The sequence below is a fragment of the Populus euphratica genome, unplaced genomic scaffold (assembly GCF_000495115.2).
Source record: "Populus euphratica unplaced genomic scaffold, PopEup_1.0 scaffold337.1, whole genome shotgun sequence".
NCBI lineage: Eukaryota > Viridiplantae > Streptophyta > Magnoliopsida > Malpighiales > Salicaceae > Populus > Populus euphratica.
In genome coordinates this window covers 41,077-53,871 of record NW_011500232.1, presented here as the reverse complement: position 1 = coordinate 53,871, position 12,795 = coordinate 41,077, and the positions used below count along the sequence as shown (strand labels likewise).

The window sequence follows — 12,795 nt, the reverse complement described above, 5'->3', positions numbered from 1 at the left end:
TTACTATCACTGATTTTTCTTATTGAGTCAACATGAATATTGCTCATTTTCAAAACTACCGAAAAATAAGAAAAAAATAAAAATTGATAAAAAATAAAGAAGTTGAAGGACCAATGTGTTTTGGGGATCAAACCATTTTGCTTATAAATAAAGGTCATAACACACAAAAAAAGGAGGAAAAATTTTTAGGGGGAAACAAAAAGGAAAAAAACCTTAACTTAAACGAATCTTCTTTGCAATCCTCTGTTCCTTCCTTTTATAAAAAAATAGAGAACCCCATCTCCTAGCCAGCTAGAGCCCATCCACCCCCCTCCCTTGAAAAAATGAGAGATCTCTCTGCCACTCCACTCCCCCTCTCAGCTATTCTTCCTCTTCATAGTACCACCCCCTCCCTTTATAAAGAAAACCAGACCCATTCACCCTTACCACTCCCCCTTTCCTCATCCAAATCCCAACCTTTTTTCCCTCTCAGTTGCAGGAACAAAAGATGAATTGGACAGAGACCTAGCTCTTTTCTCTCTCAGCCAGCCACCATACACTCTTTTCATCCCCACCCAGCAAAACCAGAGAAAAAACATCTAACTCTTTCCCTCTTCATCCCCAACAAACCCAGCTCATTACCTCTTACAGTGGCACAAACATGGCAAACCACACAGATTCTCGCCAACCGAACATAACAACAACCTACACTGTCTTCTTCATCTTCTGCAATTGGCCTCTAAAATCAACATAGATGAATACTCCTTTCTCCTCCATTTTTGCCATCCAGATGCAACAAAAGCCTAGTTGCCGACACAACCTTGGTCTCACCGCTACTTGAAACTGAGAAGAATGTGAAAGAAAAAGAAAAGAATAGATTGTAAAGAGAAGCATATCCAAAACGGAGAATAAGAGAAAGAAAAATAGATCCATAAACAAGAAACAAAAACTAAAATCAACTGCTTGCTATGTTTTTGGGTGTTTTGTCGGTCACCGCTGGCTAGGAAAGTAAAGAGGGGAGGAAACCATTGCAGATCTCCCCTATCACTTGTCTTTTTTCTGGCAGCACATGGGTTGGTAGCTGCGGGTGGAGAAGACACGCTGCCACTGTTCCGGTGTCCAGATCCATCACTGTTCCTACAGTTGCAAAAGACCTTCCCTGCAATTCCTAGATTGTTTTGGGTTTATTTTGTAAATTTTAAATTGTTTAATATATTACTAGTTTTAATTTGAATTTTGGTGATTTAGAACATATAAATGTGGGTGTGGGAAAAACATAATGATAATGGATATGTGTGTTTGTATGTTTTTTCTTTTTATATATGTTATTGAATTATAGAAACAAAAAGACAAAAAAATAAATTTAATGTTTTAATTTGTATATGATCAAGTATTTGAAGGAAAAATAAAATCATGTTATATTTCCCATGAAAATATAAGAACATGTTTCTACATATATTTTAGGATTTAATAACTAATTTATTAAAGTTTTAGAATTTGACTAATATTTTATTTTTAGATCACATCAAATCACAAAGTAGCTTATCTCATGTAGGGTGCGTTAGAGGTCTAATACCTTTTCTAGTCATAACTGGTCCCTTACCTTTGAATCTTTAACAAGATCAGTATATCCAGGTTTTCTAGTAGTCTTCAACTAAATACTAGGTGATGACTTTAAAAACCCAATCAAGCAAAAAGATGAAAATCACCATGATGTCGCACGAGTGACGTACGACAATAGAATTAAGCAAAGAAAAATAATTTTTCATGCATTAATCAATACACAAGCTAAACAAAATGTATCACCAAAACAAGTTCAAAACATTATTGAAATATGTAATGAAAAGCTAGAGGTATGTCTCATGAACATCTCTTGCTAGTTCAAAGAAGTTTTATATCTTCAAAGCTTCAAAATAGTGGTTGTTGCCTTTTTTCTTTTATTCATAAAACTTTACTTCTACAAATTTCTACCATTTCAAAGCTAAAAAAATCATTGTGCTAAGCTCTTAAACCTTTACCACTAGAGTATCTTTATTTTCCCCTCTTTCCCCTTTCTAGTTCTAACTTTTCAAAGGGTATTTATAAGGTTTTGCTAAGGTTTTTTGATGGATTTAATCAAACATTGATCAATGCATAACATTTTGAACGAAATGAGAGGGTTTTGGACAAGTTAATATCTGGATGTTTGTACTAGACTAGTTTTGCGATTGTGGTTTTGTGGATTCTTGGTGGTCTTGCTAAAATTGAAGGAAATGAGCTATTTTTGGCCTTTTGATATTGAGATAAATGTTCTAAGCCTTTGATAAAAATCCACTAAGAAGGTTTAAAGTGTGAATACATGAAAAAAAAATAAGTGGTTTTTATGCAATTATTATCACAGTCATGATTAACTGAGTCAACCACTTTCGAAGCCTTGTCAGAGTAGCTCTAACATCATTATTGTTAGAGACAATGTGAAATTGGTAGAGGAGGTGCACACCTTTTGTTTGGATCTAACATTGCTTGATTTGGAGGTTTGTAGCATCACATTTGTTCTTTTAAATGTGCCAACTTGATCAATCTAAAACATGTCAATGTAATGATGGCTAATGATGGATAAACTGTTATCGAGATCATTAAAGAAAATGGGATATAAATGTTTAAGGGGAGTAAATGATCTTTCTAAAAGATGTTGTTTTTCAATTGAATGGTAGTTGTTAAAGTCTCTAGGGTGGCCAAAAATGACATATTCATTAGTTTGAAGACGCCTACTTAATCAGTCAAAATTGACCAAAAAGAAAAATGAACAGTGGTTGAATGACATATCACTTAATTCCTTCATTAAAACTGAATGAAATGTTGTCTATTTTAAACCCTAAGATTAGGGTTTTTAATTTGACATTTAGCAATTTTAATTTAGTTTTTAATTTTTTAATTGCATTAGTAATTACCTTTTAACTTTTAAATTCACGCAATTTTATAACTGTCAAACTCAATTATCAGCCTCAAAGTTCAATGTCTTTTCCAATTCAATATTTGGTTCTTGATTTATGCAAATCAACCTTCAATTAACCATCAAAATTTTAATTTTCTATAATTTAACACTTAATTTTGCTGATTTCAATCCCTGAAATCTCATGCCTTTTAAAATTTAGTTCTTAGTTTTGAATTTCTTCAACCAAATCTCTAATTGCCTATCAAACTTCAATATTTATGCAATTAAGCACCTATTTTGACCAATTAGTGTTTTAAAATTATAATTCATTCGCCATACTTCAATTCATTCTAATTAAAACCCAAATTTAACTCAAAACAAAATTTCCTTCCAAGTAGGCCCTTAAGTAATACAATTAAACCCTGATAAATTCTAATTGAGTTTTTAAACACTCAATTTAAAATTTTTCTTCCCAAATTGATTTTTTCTTGTCAATATGACCTTCATAAGTCAAAATTAAACTGTTAATTTTTCAACTTTGAATATTTTGATCATCCCATGTGTTTTATTTAGAAAGAGGAAGAACAAGCTTTAAACATTCAGAGAAAAATAACGTCGTTTTTTTCCTAACAATAAAAAATTTCTAGGTTCTTAAACATACTTAAAAAGGCAAACCCAGATTATATAATAACTCTTAAATTTAATACCAATTTTTAGCCTAATTGAATCTCCTCTAACCTTGGCCAAGCCCAACCAAACCTCTCTAGCCTTAGCTTAACCAACGATAGTTAGCCTAATCGAGGGCAAAAAAGGAAGATATAGTAGGAAAAGATAAGCAACCTAACCAACCCTTATCTTAAAATCCAACCAAAAGTGAAGAAGAGAAGGAAAATGGGAGAAAACACTAGCTTAACCTTGACGAACTCTGCACTTAGCATGCAATGACCATACCTTTTTGCCAATAAGCACCTTACTTAAACTATCTCATGTCAATCTTTCAATCAATGACCACCCCTTCCTATAAATAACTCACTCTCAAGCGCTAACCTATCCTTTAATGGCAAGTATGGAACAACAAATAATGATTGAACTTCCTAGGAAGTCAGATATTTCTTATCATTTTTCCTATCCAATAGGTAAGCTAATGTAACCTGAGATCTTTATAGATATTAAAAGTTATCAAGTAAAAAGCTTAAACAAGTTTCACTTGACTCTACTACTTTTTTATTCCATACACACCATTATTTGAGCTGCCACACATTCTATATTCATGCATATATTTCACCTTTATTATAGATCTTTATAGATACTACAAGTTATAAGGTAAAAAGCTTAAATAAGTTTCACTTGACTCTACTAATTTTTTATTCCATATACACCATTATTTGAGCTGCCACATATTCTATATTAATGCATATATTTCACCTTTATTATATTTACTAAGTATCGAAGAGTCTTTTTTTATTTATAAGAAACTTGTTTTATAGGCCAGTTACCAGCCTATGACATAGCCATGAAAAACCCATGTGTGATTTAAAATTTTCATGACTTCCTTATCATTTATTTATTATTTTTTTTGTTATTGAAATTATTGTACTCATTAAACAAAGCTCAATGGAACCTTTTTTTTGAGTTTTAGAGAAAATATATTTAAATCATATTAGTAAACAAAATGAAAATTCAAACTCTATCCTGATTTTGAAGAATTTTAAGTTGAAAATTTATTTTATTATGATTGACATAACTCTAATTAGATCTTTTATCATATAAAAATTTTATTTGTTATCATGATGTTTGCAAATTCTTTTTTTTTTTGTAATAGAGAGCCTTGTAGGTCTTGACTTGTTAAAATTAGATACAATTCTTTTTTATTATAGAATTTTAATACAAAATACTTTTATTAGTACTTAAACCTTATTTCAATGAAGATGAATATAAATGCATTCACTATACTAAACAAAGTACAATTTATAATTATTAGTTTTGATTTAGATAACTCATCTGTCAAATTAATTAAATAAGTTGTTTTGGATTAAAAAAACTAGAATAACATAATTTAATTTTTATTTTTAAAATTGATATAATCAAGTCAAATTAAGGTAAGAGTTAATATATCGAGTCATCTAATTTGAATAATTAATATTTAATCTGATTTAAAAAAATTGATTCAACCTAAACTCCAAATTAATAAATCACTAGATCAATTCCTCAATTAGGTTTGATAAATATGGTATGCACTGCAACGGTTTTATGTGAACATTTATAAAGTTTCAATTTTTTATTTCCCAAAAAATGAGAGAGATCCCAAGGACTAGCCAAGAGATGGGTTCTTGTCTGTTCCATTCCGTCCTGGTTTGGTGGAGGCAACTCATATTCCATGTCCTAACTACTTGGATCAACTCACTTTCAAAGGTGGATTGGTAGCTAGGGAAAGACCGGTAGAAACGTCTTGTCGGATCCAACCATTCAGCCTCAACTGTTTGCCTTGCCGTCGACAATTTCCACCCCTTGGACTAAAAAGTGAGAAAACTTCACTACCGTTGGATTTAAATGTCCCCTTCCCCAATCAACGATCCAACGACTTGCTCGAGAGACACTCCAAACCTCGCTCCCTCACTTTTGTTAATATTTAGGGCAAACTTATATTTTGCTACTACATATTTATAAACCTTTCATATATACCCCCTATAGTTTGAAATGTCCTAACATTACCCTTTTAATTCCCAAAAGTGCCGATCACATGTTAACCTAACCAATAATAGGGAGGTGATAAACTCTCCTATATAACTATATAGAGATTGCAATTTAATCTGAATTTAAATGAATACTATTTTTATGAGTTTTTTAAAATAATTATCTTATTTAATAAATACCAAATAAAATATAGATATTATCAAATCTAATCTTGCTTCACTCAAGTTTTTATTTTTTAATTAATTTTTTTTAATTTTATATTTCATTACTTGATTGACTTAGTCATTAAAAAAATATTAGTAATTAGTAATATCTAAACATTTTGTTTCCATGTTTAAAAACATTAATTCTACCAGCAATATACCATGAAGCAATTATCTAGCATCTAGTAGTAGGGACTAAGTTGCAAGTGACCTAAAATTCAATGAAGCTTAGACCAATTTAACAAAAAATAAAAACAGTGAGAGCATGGTTATAATGCTAGAGGGCGAGGATACCTCTTTTCATTAAATAACTTTTTTTTTAAATTTGGTTTGTGAGTTGTTCTTGCAATATAAAAAAAAGAGAGAAAATAATAATAAAAAAATCAGATATTTTTAGCCCTTTAATAATATGTTGTAAAAATTATTATTTTCTTAAATACACGGGTAACATTGAAAATAATAAACTATGAGGATAGAAGTGTAACATTGACCAATCGACGAGGGGAACCTATAGTTTTATACTATAAATTCTCTCTCCGCTTGCCCTCAATTTCCTAGCAATTTTTAATTTCCTCGGCTTCTCCCTCACCTCTGGTTCATAGTCTCGACTCAGCTATGGGTACTCAGTTCACTGCCATTTGGATCGCTCTTCTCCTTTCGTTCCCGGTGGTTCTGTCCGCACGCGATGATGGGCTGATGAGAATTGGACTAAAGAAGAAGAAGTTGGATCAACTCGGTCGTCGGGTTGTACCTGGACCAGTCAACTTCATTCCCAAGGAAGAGGGAGGAGGAGCTTCCAAACCTGCAGCTACCAAAAAGTATTACAATCTCGGGGAAACCGAAGCCGATATTGTTGCACTAAAAAACTACTTGGATGCTCAGTATTATGGTGAAATTGCTATTGGCACACCTCCTCAAACTTTCACTGTTATATTTGATACAGGAAGCTCTAATCTTTGGGTGCCCTCGTCAAAATGTTATTTCTCGGTTGGTCCCTTGCTTCCTTAGAGACTCTTTTGGCATTATCGTGGTTGGGTTTTTTTTTTAAGTGTTTTTAGGTGATTTTTGATGATTTTGATACGAGGATGTAAAAACCATCGAAAAGTTTTCGATGATTTGATGCTTTTCAGATAAAAAAATCACTTTGAATTTCAACAGCATTACCAAACTCACACTTCCTTCAAGTTGTTGCCTTTTGTTACTTTAATAGTTTGCTGTCATCTGGGTGCAGCTTGCTTGCTATTTCCATTCCAAGTATAAGTCCAGTGCGTCAACAACCTACGTCAAGAATGGTATGATCATTTTCCCTTTGTTCTAGGAACTTACTGCTTCAAAGGTTGCAATGTTTTTCTTGAGATTTTTTCATTGACGCAGGCACCTCTGCTGCAATTCAATATGGAACTGGTTCAATTTCTGGTTTCTTTAGCCAGGACAGTGTTGAAGTTGGTGATCTTGTTGTTAAGAATCAGGTAAACGATAGTGCTTTTTAAATTGTTTCAGTTAATTATTGTTGCTGGTGTTCTTAATCTGTGCTACTGTCATTAGGATTTTATCGAGGCAACAAAAGAACCAGGTGTCACATTTTTGGCTTCCAAGTTTGATGGTATACTTGGACTTGGGTTTCAAGAAATCTCAGTTGGAAATGCTGTTCCAGTTTGGTGAGTAGATTGTTTTCTTTTAGTTTAAGAATTTTTATATTATTTTTGCAGTTCCTTGTTATCATTTCTATTAGTAATTATTATTACTATTATGCAATCCTTGTAGGTACAATATGGTTAATCAAGGTCTTGTTAAGGAAAAAGTTTTTTCATTTTGGTTGAACCGCAATGTTGAAGGGGAAGAAGGGGGAGAAATTGTGTTTGGTGGGGTGGATCCTAATCATTACAAGGGTGAGCACACATATGTTCCTGTGACTCATAAGGGGTATTGGCAGGTTAGATTCCATAATATTTTTATTATTTGGGCAATTTTCCTTGCCTATTTATAATCTCTTGTTTTTCTGTTCTGTTACCTGTTTCCCTAATTCGCAGTTTGATATGGGAGACTTGTTGATTGGCACTGAAACAACTGGTAATTATACAAAGCTTACTGCTCATGCTTATCATCTAGACTCTGGGGACATTAACTTCTTGACAGTTTTGGTGTATATGTATGTTTTATGGTATTGAGAGATATGAATTTTGCTTTCAGGATTGTGTGCTGGTGGGTGTAAAGCAATTGCTGATTCTGGAACCTCTTTGCTGGCGGGTCCAACAGTACGTAATTTTGGCAGCTATATGTCCTTATTTTCCCTAGTGAACTCCTACATAACATGCTTAGTTGCACATTGCTGCAAATGCGGTTCAATGCGTTTTTGTCTTTTATAAATGACTTAGTACATGACCACTATTTGGAGTGGTAAAATGTCAAATGTGAAAGCGGATGAGTTATTATTGCATTACAAGATTGGATTATTACATTATTTGAAATATCATTGTTTGCGTGTTTGAATCTCTTAACATTTTTCTTGATAAAAAAGAAAAATTGAAGAAATGATAGAATATTATGCAGGGAGACTGAAACATCCTTCTCAACAACAAAACTTGAAACAGAAGAACTCTCAATGCAGAACATTGTAAAGATGCTATTCCATATATACTCCCACAGTAAAACATAGTAAAGATGCTTGAAAAGTATTCTATCCTATGGTAATTCCCGGAGGGAAATTGATCTTGATATTCTAGAATTTTTCTCCTTTCCCAAACTTCATATCACCACTAACATAGTGCGCTTATGAAGAGTCTTTGATTCACAAACTCTATATCACCACTAACATAGTGCACTTTTGAAGAGTCTTGAAATCCTTATCCCTTCCAAAAATGCAAAGGGCATCAATCCACATCTATTATCACGTATGAAAAGGGCTATTCCTTATGCTACCAAAAGCCATGGAACAATACAAAAAAGATGACCCTATGTTTCTGCACTGTCAAGGAGCGCAACTTTTAATGTTATATGGATGCAGGCTACAAATCATGTGGAATACTTCATTATGATACTCTTATGATATCTTCGCTCTACCATTGGCTTGGCATAGCTCATCTACCAGTTTCAGAAAGCCATCTATCATGTTTAACAGCCTTATCTTCTGAAGTGTGTCCCAAGACGGGTTTCATATTTATTTTTATTTTCAAATTTGAAGTCTGTGATCTATTTGTTTTCTCTATAAACCAATGTGGTGATGAGGCTGCAATAAATTCTCCAAGAATGTGTTTGGTTTTCTAGTCACTTTGCTGTCATTTGAATTGAGCGCATGATGCTCTACACAATTCAGAAATTCAGAGTGAATTATTACTGCTTCATTTTGCCAGGGAATATGGTGGTTTTTTTTTTTCCCACTTTCTTGTCCTTGGATTTTGATACATGTGTGTTTCAGAGGGATAGTAGTTATCACTTCTAAAAGTGTTTGACCATGCAAGTGCAATGAAAAAAGATGTCACTTAGTGATATAATTATATCATCTGTTGGTTGGACATGGCTTAGCTTCAGTTGGTTTTGCAATTATGTTATCGTTGACTTGGGAAGATCTTTTATTTGATTTTACCCTGTCATTTCACATTTTCAGACTGTGATCACTCAAATTAATAATGCGATTGGAGCCTCTGGCATTGTAAGTGAAGAATGCAAGACGGTGGTTGCACAATATGGGAAAATTATACTGGAAATGCTGGTGGCTCAGGTGAGCATTATAGATTCTTAGTTTTTCTTGCATTCTGATAGCATGTCCTTCCATCTTATGGTAGTGCAGAATGGAAATTTTTGTTCTATTATTAGGCTGGCTAACTTTATTTTGAAAATCATTTTAATGAAGTGGCTTCTGTACCTTTCTATTTTGTAGGCTCAACCACGAAAGGTGTGCTCTCAAATTAGCTTCTGTACTTTTGATGGGACTCAGGGTGTCAGGTCAGGTTCAACTCATTGTTGTTGTTAATATGATTAACATGCTATATATGTAGTTATTAGATAGGACACTTCTGCTGCACCAATGAAATCATTAATTAAGTCAACTCTATGGTTTCAGTATGAACATTGAGAGTGTAGTAGAAGAAAGCTCAGACAAATCATCAGATGGTCTGCATGATGCCATGTGTACTGCTTGTGAGATGATTGTTGTATGGATGGAGAATCGGCTCAGGCTTAATGACACTAAAGATCAGATTCTGGATTACGTGAATGATGTAAGTTTGCTTCATCTTCTTTTAGTTCTGTGGAAGAATTGTCCTTGTGACAACTCATGCCAACAATTGCGATTGCAGCTCTGTGACCGCTTGCCCAGTCCAAATGGAGAATCAGCAGTTGAATGTAGTAGTCTATCCTCCATGTCCAGTGTCTCATTTGAAATTGGTGGTAAATTATTTGAACTGTCACCTGAGCAGGTATGGCAATTTTGTTCAGTATATTTATTATGCTCCAGCTATTGTATTAAAAAATTTTCATATTTCATTTCATTTAACTTAATTAAGCTTGAAGGTAGTCGGTTAATTGCCAGGGTTGACCTGTCTATTGAAATTTAATTTTGTTGCACTCCTCTCCATTGAAATGTCTGTCAATCTACCTCGTGGAAATATTCTGTCATGTCCTTTTTCATATGCAAATATGATCTCTATCTGTAACATTTCTGGATTTATTATCCCTTGAATGGTACAGACTTTCAGTGGGACTTTCCCCTGTGTATGTATATCAGGGCATATCTATGTGTTTTATCCTAAATGTGTTGTTGCTGGTACCCTGAGGCACTTCTATGGTGGCAGCAACAAACAGATGCCACCACGCAGCTAAATACACATTTTATGGCTAATTATGTGGCTCTGTGTCAAATTACAACCATGAGATTAATCAATGACAGAGCTGGCATAGGAATGGGTGATGGTAGATATTCACATCAAAAGAGAAAGAGTGAAGGGGCAGCAATTCTCTTGCAAATCAATTTATAAAACTCAACAAGTTAAACTGCTGACTCTAGATATGTTCCCTAGAGTGGATGTGTGGTTGTTTTGATAAACTAATCAACTCTGTCTACACTAAGCATATTTTACCTGTCCTCTGTGTATAGTGCCAATGTTTTCTTTTTTAGCTTTTTTTTACTATGGTATTGTGGTTTTGTTTTTCTGGAAACACTCTGAATGGTGGTGCTGTGGATCAACAGTATGTACTTAAAGTGGGAGAAGGAGTTTCAGCTCAATGCATCAGTGGATTTACTGCTTTAGATGTTCCTCCTCCTCGTGGACCTCTATGGTATTTATCTCTCCTATTGTTTCTTATATAATCTTACAAATTCATATTAAACACTAGATTGGTGACATGCAGTGGCTACTGGTTCTGATATACTCTTAAATCTACAGAATCTCAGAAATTGGCCCTCAAACTCCATCTAGTGTTGGCTAAAATAAAATCTCATATGGCACGTAGTCATTGGAAAAACATAAAAGAAACCCGACTAATATATTATAGATATCAAATATAGTCTTTGATTGTAAGGGTTTCAAGCTTTCCTTCCATAAATTCTCTCTCTCTCTCTCTCTCTCGCGCGCGCGCGAGATCTCTTCCTGGTTGTATGTTAGTCCCTTTCAACATGAATCAACCATGGGCATCCAGGGAAGGGAAGCATCATCAGAATTACAGAAACTCTTTCTCAAATTCCTATTTAGCATTATTGAAAAAATGGCAATGAACCCTTCCAACCAACCTAAACAACGCTGTTATAGTTTTTCTCTGGGTTTGATCTTGTTAGGTGGACTTCTATCGGTCTGTTCAGGCGCTAGCTTCTAGCTTGTATTATGCTGTGTAATGCTTCAGAGATAGTATTTGCCTTCTCCGGTCTATCAGGAAAAACAAACAAATCAATTTGATTAATAAAAAGAGTTTATTTTTTCCCTTCACCAATGACATTGTATGCTGTCACCTTTATCTCTCTCTGCGTGAAAATCTGTCCGCTCATCTAAGTAGCAGAGCTAACAGGTTTATTTTCTAGCAATTGAAATTGTATGGTACAGATACTGGTGTTCTACTGTTCCTAGTTTTGTGTTAGTGAGTGGCTGCAACCAGAAGAATAACGTTAAATGATTTTTACCAATCAGCATGAAGATTTTCTTCAAATAATTTGCTTGTGAGTACTGCGGAACATTATCTTATGATTTTGCTCGTGGGATGCAGGATCTTGGGAGATGTTTTCATGGGACGGTATCATACAGTGTTTGACTATGGGAACCTGACAGTTGGATTTGCTGATGCAGCTTAAAGTGAATTTCCTCCTCAGCTCGTAGTTTCACTGCCACTTACATTTGTATTGGTATTAGCTTGACTGTGTGGATGACTCTGTACACTGCTGTTTGTAAATAAATGTGTAATGGAAAGAGTTATGTATCATCTTCATAATGATTTGTGAGCCTAGTTTGAACTTGAAGATGGAAGAGTGTGGGTTTAGGGCTATATAAACAATCCTGTCCCCTAAGGCATGTAATCATCTTCTTCTTCATAAGAAACATGTTTCTCTTCAAGCTTTACTCTCTGTAAACACACACACAACCCAATCTTCTAAGGCTTCTAAGGCTTTTCTTCATTATTAGTGCTAATTTAAGCATTAAAGAGTCCCTTAAGCTCATAAATAAAACTAGTTTTCGGAGGTATTTCAGTTGCTCGTGCCCATCATTCTATACCTTCCATCTCATCACAGCCTCAAACAGACCATATGATCTTAGTGAGGATTCCAGCAACCTCATCAAATGGCAAGCTTTCAAGCGCTCTAATTCATCCACTAAAAAGAAAGGGATAGAACGTGTACAGGTAGTCATGGCAAGATGGATAAATAATAACAATATAATTGTAATTCATGTGATATTAGAACGAGACAAAACACCTTGGAAAAACATTATAGTCCCATACTAAAAAAATGTTGTTTGTTGCAACAATGTAACGATGTTTTTAACTCTCTGCTAAAAAAAATACTTAATACAGACTTTCAAGGCG

The 12,795-nt window shown here is 34.0% G+C and overlaps 1 protein-coding gene across 2 annotated transcripts; it reads left to right on the top strand.

The window, feature by feature from the left end:
• The first annotated feature begins 6,340 nt into the window (after nucleotides 1–6,340).
• Nucleotides 6,341–12,332, top strand: LOC105112452 (cyprosin-like). 2 transcript variants are annotated; one of them, XM_011008156.1, is made up of 14 exons: nucleotides 6,341–6,777; nucleotides 7,022–7,082; nucleotides 7,165–7,259; nucleotides 7,336–7,448; nucleotides 7,555–7,723; nucleotides 7,821–7,860; nucleotides 7,981–8,045; nucleotides 9,083–9,148; nucleotides 9,395–9,508; nucleotides 9,668–9,732; nucleotides 9,851–10,007; nucleotides 10,086–10,205; nucleotides 10,976–11,064; nucleotides 11,983–12,332. In XM_011008156.1, the coding sequence occupies exons 1-14, from the start codon at nucleotides 6,406–6,408 to the stop codon at nucleotides 12,065–12,067; spliced, it is 1,611 nt and encodes a 536-aa protein (XP_011006458.1). In that variant the 5' UTR covers nucleotides 6,341–6,405; the 3' UTR covers nucleotides 12,068–12,332. The 2 variants fall into 2 exon arrangements, with proteins under 2 accessions (XP_011006458.1, XP_011006459.1); XM_011008157.1 differs by lacking the exon at nucleotides 9,083–9,148.
• Nucleotides 12,333–12,795: the final 463 nt, after the last annotated feature.